At 41.7% G+C, this 18287-nt stretch overlaps 1 protein-coding gene across 4 annotated transcripts in view; it reads right to left on the bottom strand.

The window, feature by feature from the left end:
- Nucleotides 1-18287, bottom strand: part of LOC115233019 (semaphorin-2A) — a 367181-nt gene that overhangs the window by 36476 nt on the left and 312418 nt on the right. For all 4 annotated transcript variants that reach the window (XM_029803231.1, XM_029803230.1, XM_029803232.1 and 1 more), the window contains 2 exons: nt 14410-14497; nt 9062-9113 (listed from right to left, as the gene is read on the bottom strand). In XM_029803231.1, the coding sequence (XP_029659091.1) occupies nt 9062-9113; nt 14410-14497 (140 nt within the window). The remainder of the gene's footprint in view (nt 1-9061; nt 9114-14409; nt 14498-18287) is intronic.

Genomic DNA, 18287 nt, shown 5'->3' on the forward strand with positions numbered 1-18287 from the left:
AAAAGTGCCTTTCGTTGTCGATCGGCACCGTAAGTCACTTTTTCCTAATGGAAGCCGTCACTCGGCACCTTCTCGCTCTCTCGCGGCCTCGCACGGCTGGAGACGTGCGACTGGGGGGAAAAAAAGAGGGAAGGAGTGAGAGAGCTTGGGATTCAATCTGCATTCAATATTGATTCCAATCCGATATCGTGGATTTCCATTTTTGTGATTTACTTCTTACGCCGGCAGCACTGGCTGGTACTATCTGTACTACGAAAGAGGGTGTTTTTCGAGGGTCAACCCCAATGCATACCGATGTCGCGTCGTTATCGATCAAATTTCTCGAACGATAAATAACCTCGTCTCGATGATGATACTCACTCCGTAATTCTCGCAATGCGCATCGACGGCTGAGCGATCGATTTCCAGCAGAAAGCTTTTTGGTTATTCGTATCAATTACGATAAGTCAATGAACTAGAAGGAAATCCTTAACGATCAAAGTTCCAGCGCGACGAGAAGTTGGCGGAAGACATAACTTCCATCCGGAGATAAGAAATTATCAATCTGTGATTTTCATCGTGGCACAAACCTTGGCGTAATATGCTTTGTTAAATCGTTCAGAGAATAGCCCAGTAACATAGATATAATCCTCTCTTTTACATTTTATCATTTTAGTACCTATTTATATCGCTGCGTCACAAACAATTCCCGCGAAAGCTCGTTTAGTCTGCAATTTTACAACCTCGCGAGTAACATTCTCATTAGCTTAAAAGAGCATTCATCGTAAGAGCCAAACGCAAAAACTCCTTTGAGCAATTTATAATCGTTCGCGCGGTTCTCGTCGTTGTGCCGTAGAGTGTATTTGAGCACCGCGTTATTCGCGTTCGTTCTTTTTCTATATTTTCTACAGGCGTTTTAATGGCAGTCTGGGACTAAATATTTTACACGACGACGACGATGACGACAAAGACGACGGCGGAGGGTCTGTATGGCTATTTAAACACTTTCACCATAAATTCGCAAAAGAGGATACTCCAGTCTCGTTCGCGCCGCGCAACGCTTTTCCTCTCGCACGATTGTTCTCCTATTCTACCTCTTTTTATTGCTAATCGTATGCGCATATCATACCTTTTCTTGCGCGACTCGTGATTTGCGCAACAAAAACGAACGATACGAATGAGCACACAAGGAATAGCAAGGGAAACGAAACGATTAACATGGCAATTAAAAGCAATTAATTTCTAATATTCCATGATGAATAAAGTACGATGAAAAAGTTGCGTTCAAATAGAGAAATATCGATGAGATTTATTAATGTAATTTTTATTTAATTCACTATATAATACGATTTCCGAAACACATCATACACATTAGACAAATAAGTTTTTTGGAAAAAATCCAATAATCGAATAAGAATAGACAAATTCCAAATAGTAGAAAAAAACATAGATTGAACTTCGTGGGACAGTAGTAGTCGTGGAGATGGGCGACGAAGATCGAAAAGGAAATACTGTTGACAGTTACTTCGTCGGGTAATAGGGCAGTTTCGTAGTCTGCAATTAACCAGCGTCGTTGAGGCGACACCATCTGGAGCGAGTTTGCTACTGAGCTCTCTTCGTCGACGATCCCCTGTTTACAATTTCGATGTTTGCTCGACGACTAAAGAAGATTTTTCACCTCAGACGTGGACTATGAACAGAAGTTTCCGACATGTTTCATTCACGGAACGGAGTTACTCTAATTCCTTCATTTGTTTCGCTTCGCGTCACGCGATTTTCGCGTGAAGTTTTTCTCGCGATTTTTGCAAACGTATCGATGAAGGACAGATATAAAAAAAAAACCGTAATCTCACACGCTTTCGTCATTTCTGTCTTTTTTTAGTATATCAAAAATAAGCATTAGAAATAAAAAAAGTCAACCGTACACTAATGTAATGAACACGAAAAAAACGCGAATTATTTGCGAAAGTTTCTCACAACTTATATTAGTATATCAAAAATAGGCATTAGAAATAAAAAAAAGTCAACCGTACACTAATGTAATGAACACGAAAAAAACGCGAATTATTTGCGAAAGTTTCTCACAACTTATATCTGATGAAAGGGTATTACAAAGAGAGAAGGGAGCTCCACCGCTGTGGCCCGAGGGCAAATTCATTTCTGTTACGCGCGAAGTCGGTGGTGTTGCGAGAAGAAGAAAAATAGGGAAGGAAAAATCAAGAAAATGGGAAATGTGTATACGACGACGAGTTGGAAAATCGAGAAACAAGAGGTCCGAGTAAAGTTTGAAAATTTTTCATTTTATGCTCGCCATTGTCCTTCATTTGTACGAAGCAAGAGTGTACTTCTACTTGGTTACAGGAGAAACTGATTTATAAAGGCGGGTTTGCGAGACTCTCTCCGAGGAAACTGCGACCATTCGGTGACCCGTTTGCGAGTTTGCGAGCGAATAATATACGACGGAGGGACACATTGCGCCTTGCAAGAAAGCCTTGTAATTAATTTCTCGTCGAAGCGAGGCGAGAGCTTGGAAGACGATACTCGCGCTTAACACCACTTTCAATATACCCTGTAAATATACCGACGCATAATGCAATTTACCGGCTTGTCGATAACGTTACGATGTGTATACACGTGCGCGCTATTTATATACTTTACAGGAACCGTTCGCGTACGCGATAATCGGCTTTAGATGGCCCTAAAAGGTATGAAATATGATGCAGTTCTCGCGTGTCTAGAGAGCATATAAAAATAATATAGGAATAATAAAAATATCGCGCAGGGAGAGAGAAAGAGAGAGAAGAATATTTATATTAAATAAAATTGAAGATTCTCTCCAGGCATTTACGAGAATGTCACGAATAAAATTTTCTATCTTGTCCCATATGTTGTCGTCGGTTTGTAATATTAAAAATTTCATTTTCCAAATATCTCGCCCCGCATTTTTTTGATACTCCGTATCGTGACAAAAAAAAAGAGACTTTGACTTATCTTTTATACTTTTAAAATTCACAAAGGCATTATCAATAATGTCATGCTCAAGACCTTGCGGACTTTACGACAACTACATATTTGTTGCGAGATGGAGAAAACTTATTGTACTGAAATTTTGCTAGTCTTATATCAAATTCATTGTCGCAATAAATCCATCCGTGTCGTGGAAAATGCCGGTCCGTCCCTAGTTGAGAGAATGGATAAGAAAAGGAAGAGACGCGCGATAAGGGGAGTATTGAGGGAGTAGAAATTCCCCCTGTAGAAGACAAGGCTGAAAGTTACGTGTACTGTGGCCCGGTGCTAAATGTATATTTAATATTATCATTTTAGGAAACAACGCTGGGACGGCCGTTTATTTCAGATGTCGGTGGAATTGTTTGCTACCTTGCGTGGGTCTTCCGCGCGCTTATATCCATCGTGCACTTGGAGACTTTTACTTATCTTTTATACTTTTAAAATTCACAAAGGCATTATCAATAATGTCATGCTCAAGACCTTGCGGACTTTACGACAACTACATATTTGTTGCGAGATGGAGAAAACTTATTGTACTGAAATTTCGCTAGTCTTATATCAAATTCATTGTCGCAATAAATCCATCCGTGTCGTGGAAAATGCCGGTCCGTCCCTAGTTGAGAGAATGGATAAGAAAAGGAAGAGACGCGCGATAAGGGGAGTATTGAGGGAGTAGAAATTCCCCCTGTAGAAGACAAGGCTGAAAGTTACGTGTACTGTGGCCCGGTGCTAAATGTATATTTAATATTATCATTTTAGGAAACAACGCTGGGACGGCCGTTTATTTCAGATGTCGGTGGAATTGTTTGCTACCTTGCGTGGGTCTTCCGCGCGCTTATATCCATCGTGCACTTGCGTGTATGTGTGTGCATCGGAATGCCAAATATCTCTTCGTTTCCACGCTTTCGGGTTCTTTCAATAAGAATATTGCCGTATCTCATCTGTGATTTTACAGCCGTGTAAATCCAGCGGAGAGTTCCTTAATACTTCAGTGACGTCGAGTAAACGTAAAACCGCTCGACGTCCTGGACCAATCTTCCACTACCAAACGATTTTTGTGCAACAGCTCTATAAATATTGAATATCGTTGCGTGTATATAGATGAAATCGTCGTAGGAACATCGGACGTCGAATCCCCGCTCCGTCTCGGATTGGACGTTGCTTTATTGGACGTAGCGGTAGTTTATAGATTCCGATTTTCTCGACGAGATCCGCGCGCGTTTGGGTTTCGCCTTCTTTTACCATCTTATTCGCGCGCCTTCCTCTCGCTTACGCCTTCCATCCTATCGCTTCCTGCTCCCGGGCTGCCGCATGCTTTATTCACGGCGCGGCCGAGCTCGTCTTGGCCTGAGCATCCAACGTCGGAATTCGTTACGCGATCAACGATGGACGACTTCTTTTTCGCGCACGCCGGCTCGATCGATACGCTCGTCGTACTCCGGGATCGATCAGACGATTTCGTCTTATCGTATAACGCCGCTTTGCCGCGAGAAGGATTTGCCGCTGCTCTTCTCCTCCTCCGTATCGCGCCAACCAGAGTGTCTCGGCGAAGATGTAACGCGCAAAAAAATAGCCAAGTTGGAGCGAGTCTGATCTTATCGTTCGATGCACGTTCTCGAAGACGATGATAAAGATACTAAGATTGCACGAGCGCGTGTTCATGGAAGCAAAATTGCCTGGTTTCTCGGTTATAACTCGAAATCTCTAAGCGATCGTTGCTGCTGTATTTCTCTTTATCGAATATACAATTTACTCGATTTAAAAAGTTATTATTTCATAATCATTTTGCTATAAAAAAATATTCATGCAACGATTAATATTTTCTTTTTATTTTCCAAAATTGCGCATGTGGATCGTAGTCGAATAATCATCGGGTAAACGTGCTCGATATTTTCCTAATACAAAATTTATAATATTGAACGTGCGTTGAACCAATCACAAACAAACTCAAAATGGTAAATTTTATTTTTAGAAAACACGCGTTAACTATATCGATCCGTTTTGCTGGTTGCTTTTAAAATGCGTCAGGGAAAAGAACGTGCAACTCCCGTTTCGCGTGTATTCTTTGAGCATCACGCAGCAGCCGTCTCTTTGTAGGATGCGCGGAGCTTAAAACCTCCCGGCCGTCTATTCTAGCCACGTACTATAACTCGCCTGGAACGCGTGCGGTCCCTCAGGGCGGACGCACGAACTCGTTTCTTCCCCTTATGAAATTGTAACGGAGGCAGGATTAGCATGGAACATTGTCTCCGTGGCGAAGGGTAGGTTCACGTTGTAGCGAGATACTATCGAAATTGACCCGACCGTCGAAACGTACCCGAATTTCCATTCTCACTTTCGTTCCCAAAAATACGTCATTTTAAATGTACATCTATAATCTTGAGGAATGTGACTCTTGTATTGTGTGCGTATGTTTCTTGTTCGCATATATCTATCTTCGGGTTATCGTCAAAATGGAAATTTATGGAAAACGAGCCAGAAATGGACTGAATAAAAATTTTCTGTTATCCCCTTATGAAATTGTAACGGAGGCAGGATTAGCATGGAACATTGTCTCCGTGGCGAAGGGTAGAGGTTCACGTTGTAGCGAGATGCTATCGAAATTGACCCGACCGTCGAAACGTACCCGAATTTCCATTCTCACTTTCGTTCCCAAAAATACGTCATTTTAAATGTACATCTATAATCTTGAGGAATGTGACTCTTGTATTGTGTGCGTATGTTTCTTGTTCGCATATATCTATCTTCGGGTTATCGTCAAAATGGAAATTTATGGAAAACGAGCCAGAAATGGACTGAATAAAAATTTTCTGTTATCGAATTGTTTACAGAATTTTCCAATCTTTATCCTATGATATATATAATAAAAAAAATAAAATAAAATAAAATAAACAACTAGAAAAAATTTCTAAACAATCCAATAAATTTTCAGTGATATCAGAGCAAACGATTAATCGTTACGACTATTGGAAAATTTTATGTAAGTAGTAGTCATTTAAAATATATATATATTGATTATATAATCGCCACATTCTCATCCGCTCAAGATCTAAATAACCATTTGAACGTATTTTTCACGTTTATCACCCATCACTTGGCTATGTTACCCTTCATGCTCACTCGACTTACGATATATATAACTGCCTAATGCCTTCCAGTCGATCCAGCCTCATTCAATATTATATCCCCCCTCGCAGCATCCGCAACAATCCTTCCCGCAGCCGGACGATCAGCATATATGTAAAATGCAAAATTGTATCATCCCACGCGTGTGGTATTCTTTCTTGCATCTCCTTCACCTCTCGCGTCCACATATCTCGCTTTCCAGTTTACCCTACATCAGCATCCCCGGCAGATCGAAATGCTCTAGGGACTTAGAGAGGGAACAAAAGAAGGGGAGAACGGTTTCTGCGGCCTGCTCGGGCCCGCGCCCGTTAACGTTTTACGGCCACATATCCGACTACGAGGAAAATCGAAATTCCATGCTCGTTCATTCTCAATGGAATCGAATTCTGCGGTGATGGTAACACACCGATCTCGTAATGCGATTGTAACCGTAATCGAACCATTCGTTCGCATCCCGAAATGACGAAATCAGACAGCGATAAAATTTGCTGAAAATAACATATTTTACTCGTAATAATTAACCGCACGTGATTGTTTAATGTAATCGCACAAAGTAAGTTGTCCGTTGTTGGTGAAACCACTAGGTATTAGAATTATTTCATGTTGTTTTCCTAAACTCTGCAGCGGAAACGCTATCCTTGGCACATTTTCGAGCAAGTTGTGCGCGCGGAAACCCAGCATGCGGAACCTAAGTTACGTTCGTGCAAACTTTATATCACCGATGCGCGGTGAACTCGCCTAGAACGGTCCGTCCGTGCCAAATATAACTCGCGCGTGTACATCAATTCGCTCTGTGTACCTATTTAATGATCACGTGTAGCCTGAAGGCGAAGAGTAACTATTCACCGTGCTTCGACGTTTTCGCGTCCCCGGTTTCTGTGTGACCGCGTTGTCGTCCACGTTAAAATTAGTTTCAGCGCCGTCACAATCGTCGCATCTGGCATAAAAGCCGAACGAGAAACGACGGGGTGACAGAACGAGGGCGGGCCGGACGCCCCGTTTCCTCTCCTCTGTTCGGGGCAGTTTTTCGTTCTCGCGACAGGTGGTGAACCCAACGATACGAATATAATTGCATTTTCGAATCGTCGTTTCTCCCTATAGTGAAGCATTGGTTCGCCGTTTTTTGTCAGCTACCGATTTGTTCGAGAAATAATTTCTTTTTTCGTCGAAATAAATTTTTTTCCACGGGGATATAAACAGACATAATAATTTTATACAAAATTTAATAAAAAAATTAATGCATTAAGAAAAGAGAGAGAGAGTATTATTATCTGTTTTAAGAAAAAATATACTTGCGATTCGCCGTATAAAAGTACTCGAAATTATCCAGAACGACTTCTCTCGTATAAAACGTTCCGCTGTGTGTATATATTCGTTCTTGGAAATGTTTCGTTATATCATCCGAGCATTCTTCACCTCTTTCGCGAGGAAAGTCTGTAGATAACCGTCTATTTTCTCAAACAGTAGAAACCGACTGCAAAATCGTGCCGCGCGATAACGTAGAAACTCCGACGCTACTGTCGAAGTACTAGATACGAACTCTACTTGCCGGAAGCTGTAGGTCGAGAGCGGAGGTCGAGGCAGGTGGAAGAGCTGCTCGTTGGAAAGAGCTGGGCGATTTTCCAATCGGGGCCGCGGGGTGTTGTCGGAACGTTCGTTGTTCTCTCGGAAGGGAACAAATCGACGAACAACGCCGACAATTGGATTTTATTCCGCTCGAAGTCGGACGAACGAGATGGTCTGTAGGTAGCCACCACCAGGTGGATGCGACTCCGGCGCACCTTGTCGCAACCGGAGAGGGTTAAAAAGCAATTTTCCTTCTCCGGTCGAGCCGAACGAGCGTCTCTGGCAACCGACTACCGTTCCTGATGTAGAAGGACATCAGGAAGGCGAGACAGCAATTTTGATTCAATTCCCGATTCACCGAGCATGTCGCATTTACCAAAACTCCCCCAAAAGAATATGCATTTGTGCGCGCAAAAAAATATTAAATATCACGATTCGAATGGAAACATCAAGTTACGGATCATCGAAATTTGAGATGAATGATAAAAGACGCAAAACATTTTATAATATAACTCGATAGCTTCGTGATCAAAACACATCCGCAATTGTTTGTATCTCGGCTGCCACTCGGACGAGAATGCATATACGCGGATGCACTTTGCGAGTTTTTAAATCGGACCCATCACATGCATTTAAGCCGGACGAGGGAGAGCGTGGAAAAATCATCGTGCGACTCGTTCATCCACAATGGATCGCTTAGCCGGTAGATACACGTCAGCTGTTCCAATGACGTCGGTGTCGTTTCGCTCGACTATGCATGATTGACATTTTTATGGGGACGAGCTTTCCAAGTTACGACCTGGACCTGGCTTTATCGCCCCCTAAAACGGGAGCCAAGCATCACGTGGCGTATTTGATGCTAATCAATACGAAAACGGTCGTAGAGAAAGAGAGCGCGTGTTACGATGAATTAAGTTCTTTCTGAGATTTATTGGCGAATTAATTAGTTGAATTAGATAAATGTGCAGTTTTGAGAAGAAAGAGAGACAGAGATAGAATGAATACGAGGAACTTACAATCTCGAGATAGTACAAGGTATCATTAAAGTTTCTTATAAATGCAAGACATAATTATACTAAATTACTATCTCTATATATTTTGCCCGATGTTTTAAATAATATGTTTAGTATATTAAAAGTAAACACATTATATCGCGCGTTATATAATTAAAATTTTTTCAGTTATTTCTAAAAGCCATATCACATTAAAATACGTCGAGATCCACGTTTTCACTTTTAAAGCTCAATGTGATTGTTTAATTTCGCCTGAATTTCAATATTGCATTCGAAATTAATTTAAGATAACGCACGCTACCGCATTTAATACTAAACGTGCCAAAATGCGGATCTCACAAAATAGCATAAAAGCCTGGACAACTCACCTCGCAGTTGGAATGACTGATGTTGCTCAGATTTAGCCTGAAGATCTTGTCCCTGAAAGCAGAAGAGGAAAGTTTCGTGTTAGCGTAACGGCCGAATTAAGCGTGGTCGCGAGATAGACGAAAGGGTCGAGGGGTAAATTTTCATTCCCAACGTCTGCGAGATGCATTACTCTCCGTGACTCGACCCTACCTTATCTCGCCGCCGTTATATATGGTTGTGTAGCGCCGCGGTACTTTGCTTACGGCTTTCCTGCCACAGCGAACGCTCACAAACGGCACGGAATTTCTATGAGGGTAGAAAAGGAGACCGGAGGCTAAAATGGGATGTGAGTTGCCCGCTCTCTGACCGAGTTTTGCGTTGTCTTTTCTTTGTTCGACGGTGATCCAAAGTCACGTCGTTTTCATATCGTAGTTCGCTTTTATTAGAATCTTATTTCTCGAAAGACCGTCATTCGCGTTTAAGATTTACGGACGAGGACTATAATCTCAAAGTTGAGAGAATTGAAATAAACTATATAGATCATGCGACGCTTCCCGAAAGTTTTTCTATTAAAGTTAATATAAGTACGCGAATACTGATTATTTCACATAAATTGTTCGTGCAGCATTAATATCAAATTTCGAATGATATATTTCATGCGTTTTGATTAATATAGCAGGCACTTGCTACCAGTGCGAAGACCGTGAAACAGTTCTGTGTGTGAAAACACACAAGATTTTCATATAAATTTCCCCGCGACCACCGTGCCGGCAATCTGAGGTGCCGCGCGTTCGATCATACGTGAAAGGTATACGCGCCGCTGGGCGCCGCCGATCGTAAATCGAATTTACCCAGTTTTCAAATGTTTCGCAACATTAACGCCGGCGCGCCGCATAACTTTATCCCAATAGCCATTCATCATCGCCTTTCAATAGAAATACGCAGTCAGACGGAATGCGCACGCGAAACGCGCTAAAAAAGGAAAGAAAAAAAGAAGAGGAAGAACGAGGAAAAGGAAGACCTATCCCTCAGCGGCTCTCCTTTTTCATTCATTCTGTGCATCGCGCCGTGAAAAAGTAAATACCGACGTAGAAAAACAAATCCGTACTTTGGAATCTACCCGCGTCGAACTTTCGTCTCGGCGAACTTTTAGAGGGTTCGGCAGGTGGAAAGGAAATGTGAAGAAGGGGAAAGGGGAGGGGCGCGAAACGACGGAGATCGTCTACGTGCTGGCACGTCGCTCATGCTATCGAAAGAAAAAATTCGTAGAAAAGTAATTTGTAGGGGAAACCTGGCGTAAAAGGTGGGGTTGTGCTGCAAAGTCATCGCTCAGCCGCTTTGAAATTCGATTGGTAAAACGTGCGTAATCAAACTGAAAAATCACTTCGCCATTGAAAATCGCCGAAGAAAAATTTCATTAAGACCTCATTGACACGATTCCGTGACAAGTAAAAAGAAATTTTTTTTTTTTTTTTTTTTTTTTTTTTTAAATAAAGAAAGTGTTACTCGCGAAAATCGGGAAAGAATTTGGTTCAATTTAACATTTTAACATCGCCTGAGGAGCTTCCGCGGGGAAGTTTAATTAAAATCTCTCGAGTAGTTTGCGCAGGTCGTGCTGCAATTTCTTAAACTAAAGACGGCTGTGGAGAAGAAAATTTCAACAAATTTTATTGCTAATTCGCAAATAAGAACGAAAACTTAATTAAAGATCGATAGCGCATTTGCGAAAGTCAGAGTAACGAGTATGACTGCACATATTATCCGTGCTTCCCCGTTCAAAATGGATCGCAGCTTGAAATAACAACTATACGGACACTGCGTTATTTAGTATATATGTAGAGCTCTATATTCGCTCGCGCGTAATACGGACATTTTCACCGCGAGCGAAAAGGAGCCTGACGAATGCCGGGCGAAATCCGAAAAGCATCGTTGTCTGAATTTGTGGCTGAGCGTGACGGACAGCTCTGACCCGGGATGCATTATCCAACGCGTCGAGATCGACTCTCCCTCCTTCACACCGCCCTCCTTCGGAGATTCCGGTCTGGGGAAATACATGACAAGGGCCAGGAAAGTGGCGTTTGCAACAGCGCTATTTATCCCGACGCCTTCGGGAAAGAGATGTATATTCGTGGCAAGATGGGTTTAACATAATAGAACGATTTTAATAATTCCCGGTATAAATCAACGAGCACACATACACATGACAGAATATCGTTACGTCGGCATTTCAATAAACCGCAGTGCAGCCCCGGACGTTATAGAACGTTACTTTTCATAAAATAAATAGTGGAAAGCATGGAGTGACATAAAAGCGCGGATAAAACGTTACGGATAAAATGCACGGATTTAGCACGATTTAATCTAATTCCTCGATACAATTTCATCGGACTACGCCCGACGAGTAATCCACCGCCAAATCGATATACGACATTCGAAGTGCTAACATCGACGAAAACGTCCGGGAGAGAAAGCTCAATTGCCACGGTTGGTTCTACAACGCCACAAGCCCGTGGCAGTTTTCACCTCGCAAGCGTTCGCGACCGTAACTCACTTCTCTACGTTATCACGTGTTTCTGCTGGTTGTTTCAACGAGCGTTAACGGAGGTGAAATCTCTCGCGTAGCGTTTCCAGCAACGGTTACCGAGGACAATTAGGAGGAAAACCGATCGGCAACTGGATGCGACGTGTTAATCCCGTCGCAGTCGCTTTTTCGATCGGATTGTCGCGCTAGCACAATACAAGTCTGGCGAGAAAAAGGACAGGCACCGAACGAGATGAAAATATGATCGACGAATTTTTATCTCGTTTCGCTAGACGCACGGCAGACGAGTCGACGGATATAAGCGAGCTGTATTTTTTTAGTCTATAGCCTGCCCCTGCGCCGGCGAGTCTCCGGCTTGATAATTGGAAGCGTTCAATTAGCGTGCCTTAATTGCGGAGCGAACCGCAACGCGGATACCGATTCTCAAACTACAATTAATGGCTATCACCTTTCTAATTAACGAGGAACGATGCTCGCGCGTGTATCGATCGTCGTGCGCGATAACAGAAAAAAAAAAAAAGAAATCGTAAAGAACGAGTACGGAAGGGATACAAGAAAGGAATCGCGATCTAGCAGGAGATCACGCGAAACGATCTATATGCAAAAAATCGAAACCCATAAAATCATTTAAAAATGACGTTTTGCAAGATTGTGAAGCTTAATCGGTTCTTACCATTCGAAACGTCGAAACGATTTCCTTTTACGAAATTCTTATCGGAATTCTATTCGATATTGTAGTTTTGTGAATAGATACGCGTGTATATATGTATATGACACGGAGCAAAACGATGCAAGTACATGGAACCAAGCCAGGAAACAGGAAACGTTAAAGTCGAAGTAGCCGCTTTCCTTGGGAAATGCAATTTATTGTAACTGTAGTTTTCTTTTTGTCGTCCCATATGGTGAGCTCATCTTGTCGTAGAAACGTAAGAGAGAGAGAGAGAGAGAGAGAGAGAGAGAGAGAAAAGAGAAAAGGATGAAAAGGTCGAGTTATCTCAAAAGCGGAAACTTTTATGCGCTTGTCATTTTTTACTCTCCCGTTGTGCGAAAGTGATTTATATCTTATTTAATTTGATTTTTTTCTACTGCGTTCAAATTACATTGTCGCCAATTTATCTTTTATCGATAGCGAAAAGAAAATTATATATTTTTAGAGTATCATATATAAAAGTCACGGTTGTTTCATAAGTGATGTTAGATACGTAGTATCTATCCAGATAAAATAAAAAGATATAAATTATTATTTGCCTGTATATATTGTAAATTATAATGTTATGAATTTATCAAATCGCTCCGAAGCAACGAAGTCAATTGAATTTCGTTAACGAAAGCATACTTGCTTGTACGAATCAGGAATTGTGAGAGAAGCTCGTAAGACGATCCGTCTCATCTCACAAAGGGATTAAACAAACGTTATTCCTCGTCTGCCTCGGGATTTCTCCGTATCCGCAAGCATTGGAGAACCATCCCCACTGCGTCTCCATTACCGGGGCTTCGTAGCATTTTGCTGGCATTTACCAAATTAAGAGGAAGGAGGGATACGCACAAAAGAGAACGGAGAATAGGAGGGCGAACGTTAGCGGATGGTCCGCCAAGGGTGGCGGCGAGCAGGAACGGCTGGAACCGAATCAAGAAATAATACTCCGCTGGTAATGATGCGACGTCTCTCCCTCCCGCAATCTGTACCGACTCCAGGGAACAGCATAGGGCCGGCCCTTTAGCCTTTGCTCTCCCGCCGAGTCACCATCGAAGAAATAATAACCCGATATACTCGTACGAACGCAACGAAGAGCAGCCGATCGATTTAACGGGTTATTACGGCTACCTAGGGAACGGCAAGAAACTCTCTTCGTGCAACTTTTAATTACGGCTAAGTTCCATGAGAGAACTGAATAGAAGGAGAATTTGGGGGAAATATTGAGAAATAGAGAGAGTTTGGCACAGTATATATAAAACAATCATAGAACATTCGTAAAGAAGAACTTTGATAGCAACGTCATTAATTTAGAACCAAGTATTTTCATCACTGTTTACGATACGTATATTAAATCGTGCGCTTTCGCGTATAATGCTTAAAATTGCTATCTTTCAAGGATGAAATAGCAAATTCATTAATTTTGATCTCTGTTGACATGACGTTTTTCTCATTTCGTCGACAACCATAATTGCCAAGATCGTCAGTTTCGATTTATATTATATGTTTGCTCTCCTTGCCGTTTTCCTCCGCAGCTCAAAGATCTCGAGTAAATTGCCTTTCTGTTAAGTGAAACATTTAGAGCGAGAAAATTCTGATCATCTTCTGTAAAATGAAACAAGCGAGTAAACAAGATTCGCGGTTTTCACGAACAATAAGAAGAAACAGAGCAGTAAAATAAATAAAAAATGTGCATATAATTTTTGCGAATTGAAATAGTCGAATATATATCGAATGAAAACATTTTAAATGACATTTTCAATCTGCTTCCTTCGTAAAAAGACGATATCGAAGCGCCGTTCCATATCGCCTATTCGATGATAATTATTATCCCGAAAAAGCCAATATCATATGTAACGAGTAATCCGTCAAAGTTCGGATTATATCCGATTATCCGGCGACATCGGAAAATTCGATCAAACAGCACGACCCGCGCTTCATCACATACATTGTAAAATTTTAATCACAGCAATCGTAAAAATCCGCAGTGTAGCACGTACATATGTATACAGCCGCGCGACGCTGACGTAATACCTCTGTCCTCAGGCTTTGACGAGGGAACGTGGCAACTTTTCCCGGGGATTTTCATGGCGTGACATTTTATTACGGAGCTGGAAAAAAGTTCTACTTACATAGCTCCGACGTATAGGGCGTCCCTCTTACTGTCCAGATAGAGCGTCCTGTAGTACAGCATGCCGCAGCTGAATTCCCGCACGTGTTCTGAAAGCAAAAGTAAACAAGGGGATTAAACGCGATGTCGTGGCACGGCGAAATTCATTTTCCGCGGCGCGAAAACGCGGCGAAGCCGCCGCATCGCGGTCGTGCCGCGTGCTCGCTTCCCGGGATCGTTAGATTTTCATTATGACTTTTATAATAACGCCCGGATAGTAAAGGGCGCCAACTCCCTCTCCTCCCCCTCCTGTCGACCCCGCGCCTGGGTAATCCGGCTAAAGTCAACTTTGACTTATCTCTACCGTAAACTCGTCGAAATTACACGGCACGTAATGCGCGCTCGACAGTTTCGTTCCATCGGCTAGCGCGAATTCCAGATGAAATCCGCGCCGCGGAAACGTCGAAGATCAACGCGCGAATTGATATTAGCGAGCTAATAAATCGAAAAGAATTTTTGCTATTGTCGTTGATGTAAATGCGAGTTTGTGATTCGGGACAAATATTTGTACGATAACACAAGCATTAATTTTTCTTCAAGTCCCGCGAAATTTCGTTAAAAAATTTGAGCATATATTATTACATATATTTTTATCTACTTACAATATTTCAAAGGAAGAAAGGACATATTGCGAAAGCTATCGCAGTATTTAAGGGTATTAAGTCAAATCGATTATCATTTGCACGTCGAGAGCTAGACTGCATAAAATTCACGGACCAGCCGTTGGAACGCCAACAAGAAAGAACGGTCGCTGCGGTGGCTCTTGCCATCCTCGCTCCTCTTTCTCTTCTTCTATCTCATCGACACTGATCTGTTTAACATATGAAAGAAAGCCGCCCCTTTCTAAATATACTCGTTCCACTCTGAACTAACAGAGCGCGAACAATACTATATTTTATACGGTATCAAGAGGGGCTGACGTCGAATGAAAGGGGTTCCTATTCTAGAACAGAGCTACTCTTCCTCCGCATCTATCCCTTGTTCCGCCCTTCTTTCCTCCCGTCTCTTCTCTGGCGTCTCTCTTTTCCACGCACGCTAACCAACTCTTCTCTCTCCTCTCGCGAGCGCGGGGGATGCAAAAACGCGATCTCGTTTTATCTCTGCGAAACGACCCACGTTACGCCGCGCTCCCTCTAATGTCGGACTTATTCAAAACCAATGTGAGCCATAGCTCGTTAGATCGGCCCAGATAAACCACGCTTCTAGACTGTGTGTCTCGAGAGGCTTCGAAATTTATATTCACTCGCAAACACACACACGCGCAATCCCGTTTACGTTTCTCTCCTTTTTCCACTGATTCCACCCGAATGCGCTCGCAACTCGTTCGCCTAGAAGCGCATTTCAAAAGCACGAGAGTTATTTTGATCTTATCGTCGTAATAAAATTGTATCGCCCGTGTAAGACGACACAGCCGCACCTGCCGCTCGTTGTATCCGAGTTAATATAACTGTTGCGCCCTGTGTCGTCTGCGCGGACGCTTCTATTTTCGACCCGCGATAAAACTGGCCTTGCCGCGGCGCAGCAATTGTTAATGGAGTAAACGTCGTCACACGATGTAGATTCTATTTATACAGACAGAGAGCGAGGCTCGCGCCCCTTTGGTGCAACGTTATTTATGTCATGCGGCGAATACAATCCGTGTTGTAGTAATAATTTGTTTCATGTACTCACACTTTTGTATGTTCATTCAGCAAAATCGCTTTGTAAGATATATGTATCTAATGCTATCTGTCGACGGATGTATAAGTAATTTATATGTATATATTCACATATAACACAGTATATATTTTGTTAACGCACGACGTGACAATACAATTAAAACTTTGTACGATTTTATAATTTCAACCGTTTCATAATTATTCGATAATTGTTACATTGTTTCCGACTGCATTGCGTGCCAATATTTGCTTAATTAATTGTACGATACGCGCATAATATAAATAATTAATCGTTCAATATTGATGCGTCGGAGAAACATATGGCGCTACCGCGCTGGGTTCTCTGACAAATATTTGCCTTCGTGTAATTTACCGCCATTAAAAGACGTCCACGCCGTGTATATGTATATTCGAGTGCGCACAAACACATCTACTTATCGTAAATTACTTGTGCACTCCCATAAGAACGCGCTCCGAACTTGGAGGGACGATACAATCGCTAATCGACATTGTTAACGGTGCGTGATAATGCCCTAACGACCCTAGTTGCGAAAACCATTCATTTGGGTTCGATGGTTCCGAGCACAACGGCCTAATACCTTTACAGTATTTCTTAATTAAGCGCACACCGAGAGAGTATTAGCGATATCTGGAATCGTTACGAATCTTGCGGCCGTTATATCTCATAAAAAAAAGAGAAGGGCTGCAAAAACGGAGGGTCGTGGAAGCGTAGAAACCATTGTTGTCACAAATATATCGGCGCATAAACGTATAAATTGTTCTTTATTTTGTTGATTTGGGAACCCAATGATTATCCGGGCTACTTTTTATGATTATACGCGTTATATATATATGTACAAGATATGCTTGCGCGGTTGCCTTATGAAAATAAGAACCGTTAATTAATAATCTGTTTATCAAGTTAAACGAGATGGTAGCAATTATTTTGAGAATTTGAAAATATAAATGTTATTTTAGATTCCATGTTAATCCTACATATATTTGAAATAGAGCTCATTTTTTACTCAAACGATCGTTAATACCGTATTTAAATCCCACGGACTTTAGAATCTCAATATGTAACGAGAGAGGACGATTCGCTCTTTAAATCTTCTCTCTCTGTGTACGTTCATGTCATGCTCCAATTCTTGCGTACACGTTTTTGCATCTAAATGCATTTCCGCGAAAGCTTTTAATCGCCGTTTGCAGAGCATCCGGTTTTGGTCCGAGCAATAAATATATAATCCGACTTTGTGAAAAACTTATTTGATATATCGTTATTTTACCGTATATCCCATCCATGGGCTCTAATTTTCTGTCAAGATACAATCAGAGAATAAATTCTATATCAGGTTTAATCAATTCTTTCCGCATCCAAAATAAAATAGTTGTAATTATAATTTGGCATAAAACCGAAAAAACTTAATAATATTTCATATTTTCGAAAATTTGTCTTTGATACTTTTTGCCAATTCGGACGTGTATAATTCACTTTCTTTTATCTAAAATTCGCTGCATTCCGTGGGAACAAAAACTCGAGCGCATAAAGAAAGAAACGCGCTACATTGATGGTTGTATGTAAATGAAGCAGGCAATGTAAAAGAGCGAGATTATTAATCGTGAAATAATATCGCATTAAATTGAATCCCCACGGAAAGGCAAATGAGAACGATGAGAGTCAACGTAGTCGATGGGGAATTTTTAGGAAATTTATTGCTCTTACCGTGATGGCGTTTGAGAGATCACGATCGAATCGATTTAAAATCGACTTTAGTCGAAAACTCAGATTCTGCTCGCGCGATAAAATCGATAAGACGATGTTTTCTAGGAAACAGTTATTTTTGAAGAATTTGCGTCACATACACATACATACATATACATACAGAGATTTAAGTTTCTGCGCACGATTTCCGACGATAACGACGTTGAATATGAAACCACACGATCATTTTTCGTGTTCGCAACTGATCTTTACGACAGATTTATGCAGCGCATCTTATTGGCAATCGAATCTTACGGCACGTGCAGAACGAATATTTGCGATCTTTCTCTCTTTTTATCGCGCGGACGAAAATACGAAATCATAAAGAGAGCCACGGTTGCAATTGAATAAAGTTAGTCCGATGTGCGGGGCCCCAACTCAGCCCGCACAATGGCAGATTAGGCGCGCGATCATTTTTTA

Source organism: Formica exsecta, unplaced genomic scaffold (assembly GCF_003651465.1).
Source record: "Formica exsecta isolate Colony F162 unplaced genomic scaffold, ASM365146v1 scaffold155, whole genome shotgun sequence".
NCBI classification, from domain to species: Eukaryota; Metazoa; Arthropoda; class Insecta; order Hymenoptera; family Formicidae; genus Formica; species Formica exsecta.